This window comes from Lagenorhynchus albirostris, chromosome 8, assembly GCF_949774975.1.
Source record: "Lagenorhynchus albirostris chromosome 8, mLagAlb1.1, whole genome shotgun sequence".
NCBI lineage: Eukaryota > Metazoa > Chordata > Mammalia > Artiodactyla > Delphinidae > Lagenorhynchus > Lagenorhynchus albirostris.
In genome coordinates this window covers 90,981,065-91,004,337 of record NC_083102.1, presented here as the reverse complement: position 1 = coordinate 91,004,337, position 23,273 = coordinate 90,981,065, and the positions used below count along the sequence as shown (strand labels likewise).

The 23,273-nt window shown below is 37.8% G+C and overlaps 1 protein-coding gene and 1 non-coding gene across 8 annotated transcripts in view; one reads left to right on the top strand and one right to left on the bottom strand.

Moving 5' to 3' along the window:
- Positions 1–23,273, top strand: part of PNPLA8 (patatin like phospholipase domain containing 8) — a 135,028-nt gene that overhangs the window by 84,380 nt on the left and 27,375 nt on the right. For all 7 annotated transcript variants that reach the window (XM_060157305.1, XM_060157301.1, XM_060157300.1 and 4 more), the window contains 3 exons: positions 9,041–9,192; positions 18,507–18,601; positions 21,440–21,611. In XM_060157305.1, coding sequence (XP_060013288.1) covers positions 9,041–9,192; positions 18,507–18,601; positions 21,440–21,611 — 419 coding nt within the window. The remainder of the gene's footprint in view (positions 1–9,040; positions 9,193–18,506; positions 18,602–21,439; positions 21,612–23,273) is intronic.
- On the bottom strand, positions 22,295–22,424 carry LOC132525043 (small nucleolar RNA SNORA11). The gene has a single exon (XR_009542172.1). It is a non-coding gene; the product is annotated as a small nucleolar RNA SNORA11 (small nucleolar RNA).

The window sequence follows — 23,273 nt, the reverse complement described above, 5'->3', positions numbered from 1 at the left end:
TGTTGCAGGAAAAGCAAAAGAAATGCTTAATTTCTTTCTACTTAGTCACCAGTTTTCAAAGTAAAGAGTTGCTTTTTTTTTTTTAATCTTTATTGGAATATAATTGCTTCACAATACTGTGTTAGTTTCTGTTGTACAACAAAGTGGATCAGCCATATGCATACATATATCCCCATATCCCCACCCTCTTGAGCCTCACTGCCACCCTCCCTATCCCACCCCTCTAGGTCATCACAGAGCACTGAGCTGATCTTCTTGTGCTATGCTGCCTCTTCCCACTAGCTATCTGTTTTACATTTGGTAGTGTATATATGTCGATACTACTCTCACTTCACCCCAGCTTCTCCCTCCCCTCCCCGTGTCCTCATGTCCATTCTCTATGTCTGTGTCTTTATTCTTGCCCTGCCACTAGGTTCATCAGTACCTTTTTTTTTTTTTTTAAGATTCCATATATATGTGTTGACATACCTGATTTTTCTCTTTCTGACTTACGTCACTCTGTATAACAAACTCTAGGTCCATCCACCTCTCTACAAATACCTCAATTTCGTTTCTTTCTATGGAGTAACATTCCATTGTATATATGTGCCACATCTTCTTTATCCATTCATCTGTCGATGGACATTTAGATTGGTTCCATGTCCTGGCTATTGTAAATAGAGCTGCAGTGAACATTGTGGTACATGACTCTTTCTGAATTATGGTTTTCTCTGGGTATGTGCCCAGTAGTGGGATTGCTGGGTTATATGATAGTTCTGTTTTTAGTTTTTTAAGGAACCTCCATACTGTTCTCCATAGTGGTTGTATCAATTTACATTCCCACCAGCAGTGCAGGAGAGTTCCCTTTGCACCACACCCTTTCCAGCATTTATTGTTTCTAGATTTTTTGATAATGGCTATTCTGACTGGTGCGACGTGATACCTCATTGTAGTTTTGATTTGCATTTCTCTAATAATTAGTGATGTCGAGCATCTTTTCATGTGCCTCTTGGCCACCTGTATGTCTTTTTTGTGAAATGTCTATTTAGGTCTTCCACCTTTTTTTTTTTTTTTTTTTTTTTCCCAGTACGTGGACCTCCCACTGTTGTGGCCTCTCCCGTTGCGGAGCACAGGCTCCGGACGCGCAGGCTCAGCGGCCATGGCTCACGGGCCCGGCCGCTCCGCAGCATGTGGGATCCTCCCGGACCGGGGCACGAACCCGTGTCCCCTGCATCGGCAGGCGGACTCTCAACCACTGCGCCACCAGGGAAGCCCATTCCACCCATTTTTTAATTTAATTGTTTGTTTTTTTGATATTGAGCTGCATGAGCTGTTTGTATATTTTGGAGATTAATCGCTTGTCTGTTGTTTCATTTGCAAATATATTGTTCCATTCTCAGGGTTGTCTTTTTGTCTTGTTCATGGTTTCCTTTGCTGTGCAAAAGCTTTGAAGTTTAATTAGGTCCCATCTGTTTACTTTTGTTTTTATTTCCATTACTCTAGGAGGTGAGTCAAAAAAAGATCTTGCTGTGGTTTATGTCAAAGAGTGTTCTTCCTGTGTTTTCTTCCTCTAAGGTTTTTTTTTTGTTTGTTTTGTTTTTTAAATTTTATTTATCTATTTTTGGCTGTGTAAGGGTCTTCGTTTCTGTGCGAGGGCTTTCTCCAGCTGTGGCGAGCAGGGGCCACTCTTCATCGCGGTGCGTGGGCCTCACTATCGCGGCCTCTTTTGTTGTGGAGCACAAGCTCCAGACACGCAGGCTCAGTAGTTGTGGCTCATGGGCCCAGTTGCTCCACAGCATGTGGGATCTTCCCAGACCAGGGCTTGAACCCGCATCCCCTGCCTCGGCAGGCAGATTCTCAACCACTGCGCCACCAGGGAAGCCCCTCCTCTAAGGGTTTTATAGCATCTGGTCTTACGTCTTTAATCCGTTTGGAGTTTATTTTTGTGTATGGTGTTAGGGAGTGTTCTAATTTCATTCTTTTACATGTAGCTGTTCAGTTTTCCCAGCACCACGTATTGAAGAGGCTGTCTTTTCTCCATCATATGTTCTTGCCTCCTTTGTCGTAAATTAGGTGACCATAGGTGCATGGGTTTATCTCTGGGCTTTCTATCCTGTACCATTGATCTATATTTCTCTTTTTGTGCCAGTACTGTACTCTCTTGATTACTGTAGCTTTGTAGTATAGTTTGAAGTCAGGGAGCCTGATTCTTCCAGCTCTGTTTTTCTTTCTCAAGATTGGTTAATCGGGGTCTTTTGTGTTTCCATACGAATTGTAAAATTTTTTGTTCTAATTATGTGAAGAATGCCATTGGAAGTTTGATAGGGATTGCATTGAATCTGTATATTGCTTTGGGTAGTATAGTCATTTTCGCAATGTTGATTCTTCCAATCCAAGAACATGGTATAGTTCTCCATCTGTTTATGTCATCTTTAATTTCTTTCATCAGTGTTTTATACTTTTCTGAGTACAAGTCTTTTGTCTCCTTAGGTAGGTTTATTCCTAGGTATTTTATTCTTTCGGTTGCAGTGGTAAATGGGATTGTTTCCTTAACTTCTCTTTCTGATTTTTCATTGTTAGTGTATAGGAATGCCATAGATTTCTGTGCATTATCCTGCAACCTTACCAAATTCATTGCTTAGTTCTAGTAGTTTTCTGACGGCATCTTTAGGATTTTCTATGGTATAGTATCATGTCATCTGCAAACAGTGACAGTTTTACTTCTTTTCCAGTTTGTATTCCTTTTATTTCTTTGTCTTCTCTGATTTCCATGGCTAGGGCTTCCAAAACTATGTTGAATAAGAGTGTTGAGAGAGGACACTCTTGTCTCATTCCTGATCTTAGTGGAAATGGTTTCAGTTTTTCACCATTGAGTGTGATTTTGCTGTGGATTTGCTATATATGGCCTTTATTATGTTCAGGTAGGTTCCCTCTGTGCCCATTTTCTGGGGAGTTTTTATCATAAATGGATGTTGAATTCTGTCAAAAGCTTTTTCTGCGTCTACTGAGATGATCATATGGTTTTTATTCCTTAATTTGTTAATATGGTATATCACGTTGATTGATTTGTGTATATTGAAGAACCCTTGTATCCCTGGGATAAATCCACTTGATCATGAGGTGTTGTTATCCTTTTAATATGTTGTTGGATTCTGTTTGCTAGTATTTTGTTGAGGATTTTTGCATCTATGTTCATAAGTGATATTGGGCTATAATTTTCTTTTTTTTGTAGTATCTTTGTCTGGTTTTGGTATCAGGGTGTTGGTGGCTTTGTAGAATGAATTTGGGAGTATTCCTCCCTGTGCAATGTTTTGGAAGAGTTTGAGAAGTATGGGTGTTAGCTCTTCTCTAAATGTTTTATAGAATTCACCTGTGAAGCCATCTAGTCCCGGACTTTTGTTTGTTGGAATATTTCTTTTTTAATTAATTAATCTATTTATTTATTTATTTTTGGCTGTGTTGGGTCTTCGTTGCTGTGCTCGGGCTTTCTCTGGTTGCAGCGAGCGGGGGCTACTCTTTCTTGCAATGTGCAGGCTCCTCGTTGCAGTGGCTTCTCTTGTTGTGGAGCACAGGCTCTAGGCACGGGCTTTAGTAGTTGTGGCTCATGGGCTCTAGGCGAGCAGGCTTCAGTATTTGTGGCGCACGGGCTTAGTTGCTCCGCAGCATGCGGGATCTTCCCGGGCCAGGCCTGTGTCCCCTGCATTGGCAGGCGGATTCTTAACCACTGCGCTACCAGGGAAGTCCCTGTTGGAAAATTTTTAATTACAGTTTCAGTTTCATTACTTGTGACAGGTCTGTTAATATTTTCTAATTCTTCCTGATTCAGTCTTGGAAAATTGTACCTTTCCAAGAATTTATCCATTTCTTTATGGTTGTCCATTTTATTGGCATATAGTTGTTTGTAGTAGTCTCTTATAATCCTTTGTATTTCTGTGGTGTCAGTTGTGATTTCTCCTTTTTCATGTCTAATTCTATTCATTTGCATCCTCTCCCTTTTTTTTGATGAGTCTGGCTAAGGGGTTATCAATTTTGTTTATCTTCTCAAAGAACCAGCTCTTCGTTTTTTTGATCTTTGCTATTGTTTTCTTCATTTCTATTTCATTTATTTCTGCTCTGATCTTTATGATTTCTTTCGTTCTACTGACTTTGGGTTTTCTTTGTTCTTCTTTCTCTACTTGCTTTAGGTGTAGGGTTAGATTGTTTATTTGAGATTTTTCTTGTTTCTTAAGGTGAGATTGCATTGCTATAGCCTTCCCTCTTAGAACTGTTTTACTGCGTCCCATAGGTTTTGGGTTGTTGTGTTTTCATTATCATTTGTTTCTATGTATTTTTTTATGTCTTCTTTGATTTCTTCAGTGATCTCTTAGTTATTTAGTATCGCAGTGTTTAGCCTCCATGTATTTGTGTTTTTTACAGTTTTTTTTCCTCTAATTGATTTCCAGTCTCATAGCATTGTGGTCAGAAAAGATGCTTGATATGATTTCAGTTTTCTTAAATTTTCCAAGGCTTGATTTGTGACCTAAGATGTAATCTATCCTGGAGAATGTTCTGTGTGCACTTGAGAAAAAAGTGTATTCTGCCACTTCTGGGTGGAATGTTCTATAAATATCAATTAAATCTGTCTGGTCTATTGTGTCATTTAAAGCTCTGTTTCCTTATTTTCTGTTTGGATGATCTGTCCATTGGTGTTAGTGGGATGTTAAAGTCCCCTACTATTATTGTGTTGCTGTCAGTTTTCCCTTTCATGGTTGTTATCATTTGCCTTATGTATTGAGGTGCTCCCCTGTTGGGTGAATGAACATTTATAATTGTTATATCTTCTTGGATTGATCTCTTGATCATTATGTGGTGTCCTTCCTTATTTCTTGTAACAGTCTTTATTTTAAAGTCTGTTTTACCTGGTACAAGTATCGCTACTCCAGCTTTCTTTTGATTTACATTTATGTGGAATGTCTTTTTCCATCCCTTCACTTTCAGTCTGTGTGTGTCCCTAGGTCTGAAGTGGGTCTCTTGCAGACAGTATATATATGGGTCTTGTTTTTTTATCCATTTAGCCACTCTGTGTCTTTTGGTTGGGGAATTTAATCTGTGTACACTCAAAGTTATTATTGATATATATGTTCCTATTACCATTTTCTTAATTGTTTTGGGTTTGTTTTTGTGGGTCTTTTTCTTCTCTTGTGTATCCTGACTAGATAAGTTTCTTTAGCATTTGTCGTAAAGCTGGTTTGGTGGAATTCTGAATTCTCTTAGCTTTTGCTTGTCTGAAAAGCTTTTGATTTCCCCGTCGAATCTGAATGAGATCCTTGCTGGGTAGAATAATCTTGGTTATAGGTTTTTCTTCTTCATCACTTTAAATATATCCTGACACTCTTCTGGCCTGCAGAGTTTCTGGTGAAAAATCAGCTGATAACCTTATGGGGATTCCTTTGTATGTTGTTTTTTGTTTTTCCTTTGATGCTTTTAATGTTTTTCCTTTGAATTTGATTTTTGTTAGTTTGATTAGTATGTGTCTTGGTGTGTTTCTCCTAGGGTTTATCCTGTATGGGACCCTCTGTGCTTCCTGGACTATTTCCTTTCCCATGTTAGGGAAGTTTTCCGGTATAATCTCTTCAAATATTGTGTCAGACCCTTTCTTTTTCTGTTGTTCTTCTGGGACCCCTATAATTCGAATGTTGGTGCATTTAGTGTTGTCCCAGAGGTCTCTGAGACTGTCTTCAGTTCTTTTCATTCTTTTTTCTTTATTCTGCTCCTTGACAGTTATTTCCACCATTTTGTCTTCCAGCTCACTTATTCGTTTTTCTGCCTCTGTTATTGATTTCCTCTAGTGTATTTTTCATTTCAATTATTGTGCTGTTCATCTCTGTTTGTTCTTTAGTTCTGCTAGATCTTTCTTAAACATTTCTTGTATTTTCTCAGTCTGTGCCTCCATTCTATTTCTGAGATTCTGGATCATCTTTACTATCATTATCTGAATTCTTTTTCAGGTAGATTGCCTATTTCCTCTTCATTTATTTGGTCTTGTAGGTTTTTACCTTCATCTGTAACATAGTTTTTTGCCGTCTCGTTTTTTTTCTTTTCATTTTTTGTACAAGTGGGATTGTGTTCCTGTCTTACTGGTTGTTTGGCCTGAGACTTGCAGCACTGGAGTTTGTAGGCTGTAAGGTAGAGCTGTGTCTTGATGCTGAGATGAGGACCTCTTGGAGACCTCACGCCGATGAATATTCCCTGGGGTCTGAGGTTCTTAGTGCAGTGGTTCGGACTCAGAGCTCCCACCACAAGAGCTTCGCCCTGACCCCCGGCTCGTAAGCCAAGATCCCGCAAGCCGCGCGGGGTGGCAAAAAAAAAAGGGGTGAACAATAACAAAGTAAACAATAATATTAGACTAGGAAACTAACAGCTATGTTAGAAAAAATATAAAAATAAAACTATAGATGAAAGAAAAGAGGAGGTAAAAAGGTGGAAAAGGCCTTGGCTGTGGAGGGCGGGGCCTAAGCAAGGGCGAGGTTTGGGCGGTGTGTGAGACTATGTTTAAGACCCACAGGGCTGGAAAAGGCCCGGGGTGGGGGGACATAGGGGGAGCTTAAGCTCAACAGAACAGAAGGGGCTTAGGTGTGCCTCCCGCCTGTGGTCTCAGAGGGCGAAGGACCCACCTGGGAGCCCAGCAGGCTTCCTGAGCTTGAGTGGACGGGGCAAACACCCTCTGCTCCTTTCCCTCTCCTCTGGTCCTGGAGGGCCCGTCCTGCCTGCCTCTCCTGTTCTTTCCCGGCCTCCCTCCTGTGCCCCCAGGACCAACCCGGCCCAGAGGGGACCACTGAGGGCGTAGGACCTCTGAGGGCAGACTTCCCCAGCCATTTGGGCAGGAGAAACGCTGGGCTTGCTCCACCCTGATCCAAGGCCCCGAGGGTCCCTCCAGGCGTGGGAACCCCTCCCCCCTCTCAGGCACCCCTGAGGATGCCTGGCCTGGCCTCCACTTCTCTTCCCGCCTCAGTCCCTCCACATCCTCCTTGTTATCTTGGGGGTTCTTCCCATCTCCTTGGGTGTTGGATTCCCCCACCAGTGTCTGGCAGGTGCGCTAGTTGTGGGGAGATGCAAACTCTGCATCTTCCCACGCCTCCAACTTCAAGAGTTGCTTTAAAACCTGCCTCAACGGTGAGATGAATTTTTGGCATTTTTTTTCTTTTTTCTTTTTATTATCATTATGCCCTCATAGTTTTTCATAAATTGTGTTTCTGTAATCTTTCCCCACGTCCCTTTTTTCTAAATGCTGAATTTGTCTTAACTTTGACTAGTAGGAGTCCCTTCAAGCTGATTCATGTTTCTTTTAAAATTTTTTAAGAAACATTATATGTAGAAAATATAGGGCTTCCCTGGTGGCGCAGTGGTTAAGAATCGCCTGCCAATGCAGGGGACATGGTTTCGAGCCCTGGTCCAGGTAGATCCCACATGCTGCGGAGCAACTAAGCCCGTGTGCCACAACTACTGAGCCTGCGCTCTAGAGCCCACGAGCCACGACTGCTGACCCCACGTGCCACAACTACTGAAGCCTGCACGCCTAAAGTCCGCGCTCCACAACAAGAGAAGCCATAGCAATGAGAAGCCCACGCACCGCAATGAAAAGTAGCCCCTGCTCGCTGCAACCAGAGAAAAACCCTTGTGCAGCAATGAAGACCCAACACAGCCAAAATAAAATAAATAAAAATTTTAAAGAAAAGAAAATATACATACTATAAGTATACAGCTCCATGAATTTTCAAAAATTGAACACATCTGTATAACAACCACCCAACTGGGAAACAGAATGTTACCCAAAGCACTCCAAAAACCCCTTTATGCCCCATTCCAGTCATTAACTTTAAAAAGATTGACCAATTTTCTGGCAGTGTACGTTAGTTGTACCTCTTCCTGTGTGTTATATAAATGGAATGATACAACATGTGCTCTTTTATGTCTTATTTTTTCCCCCCACTCAACATGATGTTTGTGAGAACCTTCTATATTGATGGGTGTAGTTAAGGAACATTCATTCTCATTGTTATGTGTTCTATTGTATGAATATAGTGCAATGTATTTATCCATTTTACTACTGATGGGCATTTGGATAGTTTCCAGTTTGGGAATATTTAGGAATAGTGCTTCTCAAATGTATCTTTTGGAAAACCTAAGTCTTCATTTCTTTGGGATATATACCAAGGAGTAGTAGTCCTGGTTATAGAGTATGCCTATTCTCACCTTTAGTGCATACTGCCAAATGTTTTTACAAAGTGCTTATACCAGTTGATACTTTCACCAGAACTGTATGAGCCTCTTGGTTGTGTTATTTCCTCTCCAATGTTTTATATCATTATTTTTTTATTTTAGCCATTTTGTTAGATGTTTAGTGATGTTAAATTGTGGCTTTCATTTGTATTTCTCTGGTAACTATGCAGTTCAGCAACTTTCCAGTGTTTACTGGCCTTTTGTATACTGCCCTCATGAAGTGCCTATTCCAGGTCTTGCTCGTTTTTCTATTGGGTTGACCAGCTTTTTCTTACTGATTTGTTCAATTTCTTTATGTATTATGGATGTAAGTCTTTTTATATGTATTGTAACATGTATATATTACACACACATATATATATATATATATATATATATATACACATATACATGTCTGATAAATATATTCTCCCAGGCTGTAGGTTACCTTTTCACTCTTTCTAATCATTTTTGACAAGTAGATATCCTTTTTTTTTCTTCCTGGCCGCATTGCACAGCATGTGGTATCTTGGTTCCCTGACTAGTGATGGAACCCATGCCCCCTGCAGTGGAAGCGCGGAGTCTTAACCACTGGATTGCCAGGGAAGTCCCGATGAGTAGATATTCTTAATTTTAATATAGTCCAGTTTATAAATATTTTCCTTTATGGTTAGCACTTCGTGTCCTATTTAAGAAATCTTTGCCTGTTCTGAGATCATAAAGCTATTATCCTGTGATGATCTATATGTGTTGGTTAAAAATAATCTTACGTCTTCACTCTTGATTTGACAAAAGCAACAAAATATTTTTTCTCTCAATATAGGAAAAAATTATTCCATATTTACTACGATTGAGACAAGTTAAGGATGAAACTCTTCAGGCTGCAGTTAGAGAAATTTTGGCCTTAATTGGCTACGTGGATCCAGTGAAAGGAAGAGGAATCCGGATTCTCACAATTGATGGTGGAGGAACAAGGTAAGGCTAGAAAAATGATTTAAAAAAATTTTTTTTTATCGAAGTATACTTGATTTGCAATGTTGCGTTAATTTCTGTTGAAGAGCAAAGTGATTCAGTTATACACATATTCTTTTTTTATATATTCTTTTCCATTATGGTTTATCAAAGATATTGAATATAGTTCTCTGTGCTATACAGTAGGACCTTGTTGTTTATCCATTTTATATATAATAGCTTACATCTGCCAACCCCAACCTCCCACTCCATCCTCCCCCAGCCCCCTCCCCCTTGGCAACTGCAAGACTGTTCTGTATGTTTGTGAGTCTGTTAGAAAAAATGATTTTTTAAAACTATAGATTCTAAATATTAAAAATAGAACTACCATATTATCCAACCATTTCACTTCTGAGTATTTATCCAGAGAAAACAAAACACTATTTGAAAAGATATATGTACCTCTAGTGTATTGCAGCATTATTTACAATAACCGAGATACAGAAACAATGTGTGTCCACTGATGGATGCATGGATAAATATGTGATGGATAAAGAATATGTGAGGGCTAAGTATACACACACACATATAGGTACTACACACACAGGAATAATACTCAGCTATAAAAAAGAATGAAATCTTGCCATTTGCAACAGCATGCGTGGAACTTGAGGTTACTGTGCCAAGTGAAGTAAGTCAGACAGGGAAAGACAAATACCATATGATTTCACTCATATGTGGAATCTAAGAAACAAAGCAAACAAAACAAGACAAAACTCAAAGATACAGAGAGCAGATTGGTGGTTTTCAGTTGGAAGGGGGATTGGAGGGTGGGCGGAATGGGGAAAGGGGTCAAAAGGTACAAGTTTCCAGTTATAAAATAAGTAAGTTATGCAGATGTAATGTACAGCATAGGGACTATAGTCAGTAATATTGTATTGCAAATTTGAAAGTTGCTTAAAAAAGTAAATCTTGAATGTTGTCATGACAGGAAAAAAATTTTATGACTTACAGTGATAGATGGTTAATAGGCTTATTGGACTGATCATTTTGCAATGCATTCAAATGTTGAATCCGTATGTTGTACACATGAAATTAACACAATGTCATAGGCAATTACACTTCAAAAAAATATATACATCTAGTTCAGTTGTAGGAATTTTTTAAGCTGATTCAGTGTATTTATATGATTATAAAGTGAAATTTTTGAAATAAAACATGAAATCATTTTTCTTAATTTACTAATTTATAAATCTAAGAACTTATTTTGAACATATACCTGAATTTCCTTTGTTTTTTTTTTCTTAACACCTTTATTGGAGTATAATTGCTTTACAATGGTGTGTTAGCTTCTGCTGTATAACAGTGAATCAGCTAAACATATACATACATCCCCATATCTCCACCCTCTTGTGTCTCCCGGCCACCCTCCCTATCCCACCCGTCTAGGTGGTCACAAAGCACCAAGCTGATCTCCCTGTGCTATGCGGCTGCTTCCCACTAGCTGTCTGTTTTACATGTGGTAGTGTATATATGTCCATGCCACTCTCTCACTTCATCCCAGCTTACGCTTCCCCCTCCCTGTGTCCTCAAGTCCATTATTTACGGCTGCGTTTTTATTCCCGTCCTGCCCCTAGGTTCTTCAGAACCTTTTTTTCTTTTTGTAGATTCCATATATATGTGTTAGTATATGGTATTTGTTTTTCTCTTTCTGACTTATTTCATTCTGTATGACAGACTCTAGGTCCATCCACCTCACTACAAATAACTCAATTTCGTTTCTTTTTATGGCTGAGTAATATTCCATTATACATATGTGCCACATCTTCTTTATCCATTCATCTGTTGATGGGCCCTTAGGTTGCTTCCATGTCCTGGCTATTGTAAATAGTGCTGTAATGAACATTGTGGTATATGACTCTTTGAATTATGGTTTTCTCAGGGTATATGCCCAGTAGTGGGATTGCTGGGTCATATGGTAGTTCTATTTATAGTTTGTCAAGGAACCTCAGTACTGTTCTCCATAGTGGCTGTATCTACTTACATTCCCACCAACAGTGCCAGAGGGTTCCCTTTCCTCCACAACCTCTCCAGCATTTATTGTTTGTAGAGTTTTTGATGATGGCCATTCTGACTGGTGTGCAGTGATACCTCATTATAGGTTGGATTTGCAGTTCTCTAATGATTAGTGATGTTGAGCATCCTTTCATGTGTTTGTTGGCAATCTGTATATCTTCTTTGGAGAAATGTCAATTTAGGTCTTCTGCCCATCTTTGGATTGGGTTTTTTGTTATTTTGATATTGAGCTGCATGAGCTGCTTGTAAATTTTAATCCTTTGTCAGTTGCTTCATTTGCAAATATTTTCTCCCATACTGAGGGTTGTCTTTTCCTCTTGTTTATGGTTTCCTTTTCTGTGCAAAAGCTTTTAAGTTTCATTAGGTCCCATTTGTTTATTTTTGTTTTTATTTCCATTTCTCTAGGAGGTGGGTCAAAAAGGATCTTGCTGTGATTTATGTCATAGAGTGTTCTGCCTATGTTTTCCTCTAAGAGTTTGATAGTGTCTGGCCTTACATTTAGGTCGTTAATCCATTTTGAGTTTATTTTTGTGTATGGTATTAGGGAGTGTTCTAATTTCATTCTTTTACCTGTAGCTGTCCAGTTTTCCCAGCACCACTTATTGAAGAGGCTGTCTTTTCTCCATTATGTATTCTGGTCTCCTTTATCAAAAGTAAAGTGACCATATTTTTATGGTGGGTTTATCTCTGGGCTTTCTATCCTGCTCCATTGATCTATATTTCTGTTTTTGTGCGAGTACCATACTGTCATGATTACTGTAGCTTTGTAGTATAGTCTGAAGTCCAGGAGCCTGATTCCTCCAGCTCCGTTTTTCTTTCTCAATATTGCTTTGGCTCTTTGGGGTCTTTTTTGTTTCCATACAAACTGTGAAATTTTTTGTTCTAGTTCTGTGGAAAATGCCAGTGGTAGTTTGATAGGGATTGCATTGAATCTGTACATTGCTTTGGGTAGTAGAGTCATTTTCACAATGTTGATTCTTCCAATCCAAGGACATGGTATGTCTCTCCATCTGTTGGTATTATCTTTAATTTTTTCATCAGTGTCTTATAGTTTTCTGCGTACAGGTCTTTTGTCTCTTTAGGTAGGTTTATTCCTAGGTATTTTATTCTTTTTGTTGCAGTGGTAAATGGGAGTGTTTCCTTAATTTCTGTCAGATTTTTCGTCATTAGTGTGTAGGAATGCAAGAGATTTCTGTGCATTAATTTTGTATCCTGCTACTTTACCCAATTTGTTGAATAGCTCTAGTAGTTTTCTGGTAGCATCTTTAGGATTCTCTATGTATAGTATCATGTCATCTGCAAACAGTGACAGCTTTACTTCTTCTTTTCCAATTTGTATTCCTTTTATTTCTTTTTCTTCCCTGATTGCTGTGTCTAAAACTTCCAAAACTATGTTGAATAATAGTGGTGAGAGTGGACAACCTTGTCTTGTTTCTGATCTTAGAGGAAATGGTTTCAGTTTTTCACCATTGAGAACTGTGTTGGCTGTGGGTTTGTCATATATGGTCTTTATTATGTTGAGGTAAGTTCCCTCTATGCCTACTTTCTGGAGGGTTTTTATCATAAATGGATGTTGAGTTTTGTCAAAAGCTTTTTCTGCATCTATTGAGATGACCATATGTTTTTTCTCCTTCAGTTTGTTAATATAGTTTATCACATTGATTGATTTGTGTATATTGAAGAATTCTTGCATTTCTGGGATAAACCCCACTTGATCATGGTGTATGATCCCTTTAATGTGCTTGCTGCTGGATTCTGTTTGCTAGTTGTTTGTTGAGGATTTTTGCATCTATGTTCATCAGTGATATTGCCCTGTAGTTTTCTTTCTTTGTGACATCTTTGTCTGCTTTTGGTATCAGTGTGATGGTGGCCTCGTTGAATGAGTTTGGGAGTGTTCTTCCCTCTGCTATATTTTGGAAGAGTTTGAGAAGGATAGGTGTTAGCTCTTCTCTAAATGTTTGATAGAATTCGCCTGTGAAGCCATCTGGTCCTGGTCTTTTGTTTGTTGGAAGATTTTTAATCACAGTCTCAATTTCAGGGCCTGTTTATATTTACTATTCCTGGTTCAGTCTTGGAAGGTTATGCTTTTCTAAGAATTTGTCCATTTCTTCCAGGTTGTCTGTTTTATTGGCATATAGTTGCTTGTAGTAATCTCTCAGGATCCTTTGTATTTCTGTAGTGTCCATTGTTACTCTCCTTTTTCATTTCTAATTCTATTGATTTGAGTCTCCTCCCTTTGTTTCTTGATGACTCTTGCTAATGGTTTATCAATTTTGTTCATCTTCTAAAAGAACTAGCTTTTAGTTTTATTGATCTTTGGTATTGTTTCCTTCATTTTCATTTATTTCTGATCTGATCTTTATAATTTCTTTCCTTCTGCTAACTTTGGGGTTTTTTTGTTCTTCTTTCTCTAATTGTTTAAGGTGTAAGATTAGGTTGTTTATTTGAGATGATTCTTGTTTCCTGAGGTGGGATTGTATTGCTATAAACTTCCCTCTTAGAGCTGCTCTTGCTGCATCCCATAGGTTTTGGGTCGTCGTGTTTTCATTGTCGTTTGTTTCTAGGTATTTTTTGATTTCCTCTTTGATTTCTTCAGTGATCTCTTGGTTATTTAGTAGTGTATTTTTTAGCTTCCATGTGTTAGTATTTTTTACGATTTTTTTCCTGTAGTTGATATCTAGTCTCATAGCGTTGTGGTCAGAAAAGATACTTGATATGATTTCAGTTTTCCTAAATTTACCACGGCTCGATTTGTGACCCAAGATATGATCTCTCCTGGAGAATGTTCCGTGAACACTTGAGAAGAAAGTGTATTCTGTTGTTTTGGATGGAATGTCCTATAAGTATCCATTAAGTCCATCTTGTTTAATGTATCATTTAAAGCTTGTGTTTCCTTATTTATTTTCATTTTGGACCCTCTGTCCATTGGTGAAAGTGGGTTGTTAAAGTCCCCTACCATGATTGTGTTACTGTCAATTTCCCCTTTTATGGCTGTATTGAGGTGCTCCTATGTTTGGTGCATAAATACTTAACCATTGTTATATCTTCTTCTTGGTGTGATCCCTTGATCATTATGTAGTGTTCTTCTTTGTCTCTTGTTATAGTCTTTATTTTAAAGTCTATTTTGTCTGATAGGAGAATTCCTGCTCCAGCTTTCTTTTGATTTCTATTTGCATGGAATATATTTTTCCATCCCTCACTCTCAGTGTGTATCTGTCCCTAGGTCTGAAGTGGGTCTCTTGTAGACAGCATATATATGGGTCTTGTTTTTGTATCCATTCAGCTAGCCTGTGTCTTTTGGTTGGAGCATTTAATCCATTTACATTTAAGGTAATTATCGATATGTATGTTCCTGTTACCATTTTGTTAATTGTTTTGGGTTTATTATTGTAGGTCTTTTCCTTCTCTTGTGTTTCCTGCCTACAGAAGTTTCTTTAGCGTGTGTTGTAAAGCTGATTTGGTGGTGCTGAATTCTCTTAGCTTTTGCTTGTCTGTAAAGGTTTTAATTTCTCCATCAAATCTGAATGAGATCCTTGCTGGGTAGAGTAATCTTGGTTGTAGGTTTTTCCCTTTAATCGCTTTAAATATGTCCTGCCACTCCCTTCTGGCTTGCAGAATTTCTGCTGAAAGTCGGCTGTTAACCTTATCGGGATTCCTTTGTATGTTATTTGGTGTTTTTTGCTTGCTGCTTTTAATATTTTTTCTTTGTATTTAATTTTTATTAGTTTGATTAATATGTGTCTTGGCGTATTTCTCCTTGGATTTATCCTGTATGGGACTCTCTGTGCTTCCCGGACTTGATTGACTATTTCCTTTCCCATATTAGGGAAGTTTTCAACTCTCTTCAGATATTTTCTCAGTCCCTTTCTTTTTCTCTTCTTCTTCTGGGACCCCTGTAATTTGAATGTTGGTGCATTTAATGTTATCCCAGAGGTCTCTGAGATTGTCCTCTATTCTTTTCATTCTTTTTTCTTTATTCTGGTCTGTAGTAGTTATTTCCACAAGTCACTTATCCGTTCTTCTGCCTCAGTTATTCTGCTATTGATCCCTTCTAGAGAATTTTTAGTTTCATTTATTGTGTTGTTCATCATTGTTTGTTTGCTCCTTAGTTCTTCTAGGTCCTTGTTAAACGTTTCTTGTATTTTCTGCATTCTATTTCCAAGATTTTGGATCATCTTTACTATCATTACTCTGAATTCTTTTTCAGGTAGACTGCTCATTTCCTCTTCATTTGCTAAGTCTGGTGGGTTTTTACCTTGCTCCTTCATCTGCTGTGTGTTTCTGTGTCTTTTCATTTTGCTTAATTTTCTGCGTTTGTGGTCCCCTTTTCGCAGGCTGCAGGTTCGTAGTTCCCGTTGGTTTTGGTGTCTGCCCCCAGGTGGCTAAGGTTGGTTCAGTGGCTTGTGTAGGCTTACTGGTGGAGGGGACTGGTGCCTGTGTTCTGCTGGATATGTCTGGGTCTTGTCTTTCTCCTGGGCAGGACTGCATCCAGTGGTGTGTTTTGGGGTGTCTGTGACCTTTTTATGATTTTAGGCAGCCTCTCTCCTAATGGGTGGTGTTGTGTTCCTGTCTTGTAGTTGTTTGGCATAGGGTGTCCAGCACTGTAGCTTGCTGGTTGTTACATGGAGGTGGGTCTTAGCATTGAGATGGAGCTCTCTGGGAGAGCTTTTGCCGTTTGATATTACATGGAGCTATGAGGTCTCCGGCAGACCAATGTCCTGAACTCGGCTCTCCCACCTCAGAGGCACAGACCTGATACCCGGCCAGAGCACCAAGACCCTGTCAGTCACACGGATACTGTTGTCCTAAAACGAGCAGACTCTCAGTTATTTCTCCAGCTAAGATAGGTTTCTTCTGGATCAGAAGAGAATTACATTTCTGGATCTGTAACCACGAGGAGCCATGAGCAAATCCCCTTCCTCTGATTTTAATGTGACCTAGTATTTATATTTTAGTTTGGTCTTTTCAGACATTTTTGGTAGTTTAGGACAGTTTATCAACCGTGATTCTCTTAAAATCTTGGCAGAGTTCTGTAATATTCGTTTTCTTTTATTGTATTTATCTTACCCACATGTATCAGTCAACTAGTAATAAAGTGAGTGTTAGAAAAGGAGCCTATGGGAGTAGCTTCCTGACTCCCTACATCTTCTCACAGATGCCAAGCTCAGAAGGAGATAATTTCACCATTAGGCTCCCTTCTTACTAATCGTAATTCATCCATGCTTCCTATTCAGTCTTAGTTCGTCTAGTTCCTTATTTGTTGGTCAGATGCTTTGGCTTCATTTCATGAACCTTTCCCCCTAAAATTTCTAGCTTGTGTTCCAGTTCCCTGCCATCTGTGCTCTTCCCTTAAGGACAACAGCTAGAAAAACAAAAATGTATTATTGAGTAGTAATCGGTGCTATGAAGAAGTGTAAAGCAAAGTAAAGGGATAGAGAGTAACAGTGCTGTTACTCTCTGAAGAGTGATCATGGCTATGAGTTTTTGAATAAATAACAGTTGAGAAGAGATCTGAAATAAGAACATGGAAGAACATTCAAATGTCTGTTTAGAGTGAGGGAGCTATATAGTGAAAAGGGATCTGTGATCAATAAGTAATACTTGATTTCATAGAATAGGGGTTTTATTAGTCATATGGGGAGGAAATTAGAGTGAAGATATTTGGGAAAATCTAGAGGCTGGTTAGGATGAAGGTGGGGTTAGATCAGTGATTCTCCACTGGAGGTGATTTTGCCCTCTAGAGAATATTTGTCTGTCTGGAGACATTTTTAGTTGTGACAGTTGGGGGATTGCTACTTACATTTAGTGAGGAGAGTACAGTTGTGCTAAATATCCTCCAATGCCTAGGACAGTCCCTACAACAAAAGATTGCCTGGCCCAAAATGCCAGTGGCGTTGCTGTTGGGAAACCTCAGTTTAGGGGACTGTGAGAAAGCAGCCAGAATGGGAAATTGGTACTGAAAGGAGTAAGGTAAGAAGGCTCGTGAGAAAAGAACCCATATCTTAACATTTCTTTTGTCTACGAGAGCCTGGTAGAGAGTTAAGCATGTAGAGTCAACCTAGCAATAATACTTATTTTTAAATTTGTCCTGAATTAATTTATAAATACTGCATTTTAAAATAGTTCCCTTCTGGCTTATACAAGTGAAACTTGGGAGGAAAAAAAAAAAAAGAAAAATATAAAGAAAAACAAACCAAACGAAACAATCATAGCTCACAATTCCAAGGTTATTTTTACTATTTTGATTTATTTCTTCAAATATTTTTTTCTGTTTGAATATATATATGTGCATGTTTTATTTCCTTTTCATAAGATAATGGAGGGTACACTGTTAAATATGTTTTATCTAGCATGACCTTTAATTCTTCATGTCTCACATTAAAAATACATTGAATTCACAGTGTATTGTCCTCATAAGCCATCTTTTCTTCTCTGACCGCTCTTCAAATCCACATTACTTCTGGCAATTAAAAAAATCTGTATCTTTCGTCTTCTATGAAAACGTCTTGACAATGTTTTCTAGTAACTTTGTGCTCGTATCAAAGCACAATTTGAGACTCTAAATTTTATTTTGTGGTGCCTAATACTGTGTTCTCTGCTCCACACTTTGTATTGGGATTAGAACTTTTCATAATGTCTGTATATCCCCCAGTATTAAGGATTTTCCAGTACCTCCTGCACCTCCTAGGCTGTTTCATCTTTCACATTCCATCATGAAGCTACTTGCTGCCTTTGGCAAGAGTCCAGAAATGAACAAAGTCAGCACATAAATGCATACATTCTTAGTGCAAAGCCTTGTTTTGAGGTAGTTGAAAGTTTTTAAAAATGAATAAATAAAAGAAAGCTTAAAAGTATGACTAGTAAAATACATGAAATGTATAGAAGCACAGGTAACCAACCACATTGCTAAGTGGAGAAACCCAGTACGTGGCACCCCAAAACTGGCGAGTGGAAGTTTGAAGAAATTTCCACAGTTGGAGTGTTTGATGAAATATTTTACGTTGCCATATCTTTGTTGTCTTATTTAAAGAGATACTAGCGTAAATTCAAAATGTGGTACCATGACACAGGTTTTAATACCATTATTTAGATATAGATTTTCGGAAGTGATCCAGAAACCTTTGTCAGTTTTAACTGATGATAATTTATATTGTTAGTTTTCATGTTAGCATATAAGCTAGGAAACCAAAGATTGTTTTATTCAATAGTTTAACTTTCCTTAAAACAAGAATTCTCATTTTTGCCTTTTATTTTTCCTACAGGGGTGTGGTTGCTCTTCAGACCCTACGAAAATTAGTTGAACTTACTCGGAAGCCAGTTCATCAACTCTTTGATTACATTTGTGGTGTAAGCACAGGTGATTGTTATTATCGTGTGGAAGTGTGCATCCCAGCAGTGCATTAAGAAAAATAACATTAAGCACTCAAGTTTAAGATCCTGGTCATTTCCTGAAATGATGGATGTTAGTTTCATGTTTTGATGATGAATAGACCTTTGATTTGCTTAATGAACTTTTTAAAATGTTTATTGGGAATAAGTTAATATTCAGAAGTAGATTTTAGCGTGCTTTTCTAATACGGTTTAAATAAGCCACAGTGACAAGTATAAATTATGAATTATCACCTTATGGTATAGTCACCTGAAGGAAAGTAGCAAAGTGATAGGTGCTCAAATTGTGCTTGAACAAACAGAACATTAAGGATGGATAAGATTTTACTTTCTTTTGAAAGGTATCCCTCTGTGAGGAAATTGCTTCTTATATCCTTTTTTATCTGGTTGTTTGAAAGCAAACGGATAAATGTGAGAATCTATGTTTTTTAAAAGCTTTTTAATATTGCTAGTTAATGTACATTTAAAATTCTAGTTTCATGCTTGTATAGAAGAAATTGGCAACTTAGAATATGATAGCTTCTGAATAATTTTCTAGTTTTCACTGACTCACCAACAGATAAATTTTTGTTTTGCTTTCTGTTTGTTTTGTTTTTCTGTTTCTTACATCAACTCTCTCACCCATGCATCACCCCCATCCTCCAGGGTGTACATGAAGCCTTCTCAGGGTACCTATAGCTATTGCTTACCTCCCAGGTAACACTCAAGGACTGTTAGCATTGCAGATCCCTGCTGTACATTTTACTATTTGGCCTGATAATTTCTCACTTTACATTAGTTTATCTTCATAGACTTTTCTATTTTTTCTCATTCTTCGGAATTATAATAGTAGACCTAAAGACTACCAGCAACAAAATCAAATGATTTCTCTACGTTATCTGTGTCAAGTATGACATATTCCCAAAGGGCACGTTAATTGATGCTCCATTATGAAAACTAAATGTGAGCAGTTGTAGGGATAATTCAGAAGTATAAGGAATCGGTGATTCCTGTGATGTTCCACTGAACAGTGATTCCTCAAGATGATAGCAGATTTGGAAAAGGTTGGGTTAAAGAAAGTTAAAGCAGGTTTCTTTACAGAGGGACTTCTGAGATCTTCTAGCATGTTAAAAAATGCCTTGTGACTCTCAGGATAGGAAAATAATATGTATATATACCCCCAATTGATATAACTATAGAAATTAAGAGAGACCTTCACAGTGCAAGTGTTCTTGGTATTTTTTCCTGAAGCTGTTACCCTGGCTATTTCTGTTAAATTTTGGAATGGTCCTAGCAATTTAAACCTTTAAACATATCTACAAGCTAACTTCTTGCTTTGGCACCATTGTTAGTAGCTGGGTGCTCAATGAAGAGAATTTTAAACTAGAGATTCATCTACCGAGTACAGTATTTGTTTATGTAATATGTACGTTTCTGCACTTATCACAGTATATCTTTTCCATTGTGTCTTCTAGCTTACTTTAACCTTAACTTATAATATAGTGCTTATAATTTTCCTTTCTTTTAACCATTTTGTATATTCTAATGTAGAAATTTTGTTTGCACATTTAGTGTTTGTTTGTTTTGGCTGCGTTGGGTCTTAGTTGCGACCCATGGGATCTTAGTTGCGGCCTGTAGGCTCTTCATTGTGGCATGCGGGCTCCTCTCTAGTTGTGGCGTGCAGGCTCAGTAGCTGCAGTGTGCAGGCTCTCTAGTTGTGGCGCACAGGCTCTAGAGCGCACAGGCTTAGTTGGCCCTTAACATGTGGGATCTTTGTTCCCTGACCAGGGATCGAACGCACGTCCCCTACATTGGAAGGTGGATTCTTAACCACTGGACCACCAGGGAAGTCCCTACACATTTAGTTTTTATAAAGTTAAAAATATAGTTTAAGGGTAATGTCCTTAACCATTCAGTAAAATTCAGTTTTTTAATATCTGTTCATCTTTGTAGTAGCTCTTCTTAAAAGCAACTTAATTTTTTTTTTGGCAAGTTATTTCTTGTGTTAATTAAACATTTTCTGCAAATTGATAAGTAACAATTTCTATCATATAGTTATGCCATACAATGTATTTTAAAACAAGCTGACTTGTCTTTTACTAGAGTAAGACTAATAAAATACATAAAATATTTTAAATACATTATAATAGTGATTTCCTGCTTTTTACTTTGTTCGTTATCTTAATGTAAGCAGTGATACTCTACACGTCTTTGCCCTTACCACCCTCTCCCTGTCACTTAAAGCGTTTCTCTCCCCTTTTCCTCCTTAGTTCAGGGCTATGCCAGTTAGGTACACTAGGTGGCAGTGTGTCCTATCAAGTGCGGCTAGGGTATGCAGTTAGCTGTTTAAAAAGACATCCCAGAGACCTAATTTCTTTATTTATTACATTGGTTCCCAGGACCAACCTGAAGGAGTAATCATTTTAATGAATTGGTAAGTTGTCAAATATACTGTATTCTCTGACTAAAACTAAGGAATTTATTAATTCTTAGTTATAATTTAATTTAATGCGAAACAACACATTTTAATATATTTTTAAATTATCGTCATCATCAGTGGTTAGTATTTATTGAATCCTCATTGAGGCCTGGTAATGCCTTTTACGTGTGTTATCCCAGTGTTATAAAAACATGTAAATTTTAGTTACTGTTATTATCCTTATTTTATAGATGAAAAAAATTGGGGCTCTGGGAGGTTAAGTAGTTTATCTCAGGTGACACAGTTAAAAAGTATCAAAGCTAGAATTTTAACCAAGTCTGTGACTCAGGAGATCTTATAAGTACTATAATGGCAGGGCTGATAAAAACCAAGGGTTCTTTCTTTCAGGTGCTATATTAGCATTCATGTTGGGATTGTTTCATATGCCCCTGGATGAATGTGAGGAACTTTATCGAAAACTGGGATCAGATGTGTTTTCACAGAATGTCATTGTTGGAACAGTCAAAATGAGTTGGAGCCATGCATTTTATGACAGTCAAACATGGGAAAACATTCTTAAGTAAGTTGTACTTACTCTTTTTTTATTTTTTTGAGATTAATTTGTGCTTTTATTTGCCAGTATAACTACAGTAGCCTGCAAATTTTTTTAATCTAAAAAGTAGATTTTACATCACAGTCCAACAAGCACACATACAATATGTATACATATATAAAAATAAAACTTTTGCCTAAAGTGTCTACCCCGAGTGTTAATTCCAAGACTTTTTTTTTTAACCAAGGCTGAACTGCACTGACACATCACAATCACCAAAGTCCCTAGTTCATCTTAGGGTTCACTTTATAAAATGAATAGGGTTGCATGTTCTATGGCTTTGGACAAAAGTATGATGACATAAAATCATTATAATGTCATACAAAGTATTTTCACTGCTCATAAAGACTTCTGTACTATATGTATTCATCTCCCCTCTCCCCGCAAACTCCTGGCAACCATTGATCTTTTTATTGTCTCCATTGTTTTGCCTTTTCCAGAATGGCATATAGTTGGAATCTGTTTTTCTTTTTTCCTTGAAGAGAAGGGTTCAAAGCCTTTATGCCTATAAGACCACTCATGGGTCACATACACATGGACCGGACAGGCTCTAGGTGGCAAACTCCCCCACTGAATACTGTGGCTTTCCTTCCAGTACTGAGCCCTGTCCCACTGGTCCTGCCCAGCAGCCACGTGAAGTGCATGGGGACACGTGTTGGGTATTTGTTCATAGGAAGGCCACAAGTTTTGTGCCCTTTGTCACAATGAACCCAGATTCCTGTCGGGTGTGTTGTAAACAAAGAAGCCATTTCTTCCTACCCCCTGCTCTGAGCACAGCCCATGTACTTATTCTTTTTTAAAATGTCTTGATTTATATTTGAACAATGCAGAAAAATATAAAGAAGAATATTAAATTATTGATCTCACTAATTAAAGATAACTACTGTTTTGGTGAATTGTATTCTTTTCACTATTTTCTTGGGTTCACATGTTTGAGATTTGCGTGTAAAAGTTGCAATTGTCTTTTAAAAAATTGAGACCATATTGTATATAGGACATGTTTGCACCTGTTGTTTTTCCTTAACATACATTTGGCCCTAGGTATCCGTGAGGGATTGGTGCCAGGACCTCCGAGAGTACCAAAATCCACAGGTGCTTGAGGGCCTTATTTAAAATGATGTAGTAGTATTAGTCTTTCTCAAGTCATTAACAAATATTCTTCTAAAAGATTTACTAATTTTTAAACATTTTCTTCCAAAATATTACAAAGCTGTTATACTCACTTTCTAAAAATATAAGCATAAAATAGAAACTTAAAATCACCCACAATCTTGTTTAGAGCTGTAGACTTTGCAGTATGTTTTCTTCTAATTTTTTTTCCTAGACTATGTACATTTTCATATATGTTTCATATGGTGGAAATTATATTGTAGTTATAATTTTCTACCTTTTCCCCTTTTTCAACTTTATGAAAATTTCTTGACAAATTTTTAAAAGACTGCACTGCATTCTGCAGTGCCATATTTTCTTAATCGCTTATATTTGGGACATTTATGTTATTCCTGGTTTTTTGTGATCCTGAACAATGCTATGGTAGGAAAATGTACATTTCTGCCCACACTTCAGAATGTATCAGTAGGTCAGTTTATAAGAAACATAATTATTAGGTCAATGTTGATGGCTTTTAAA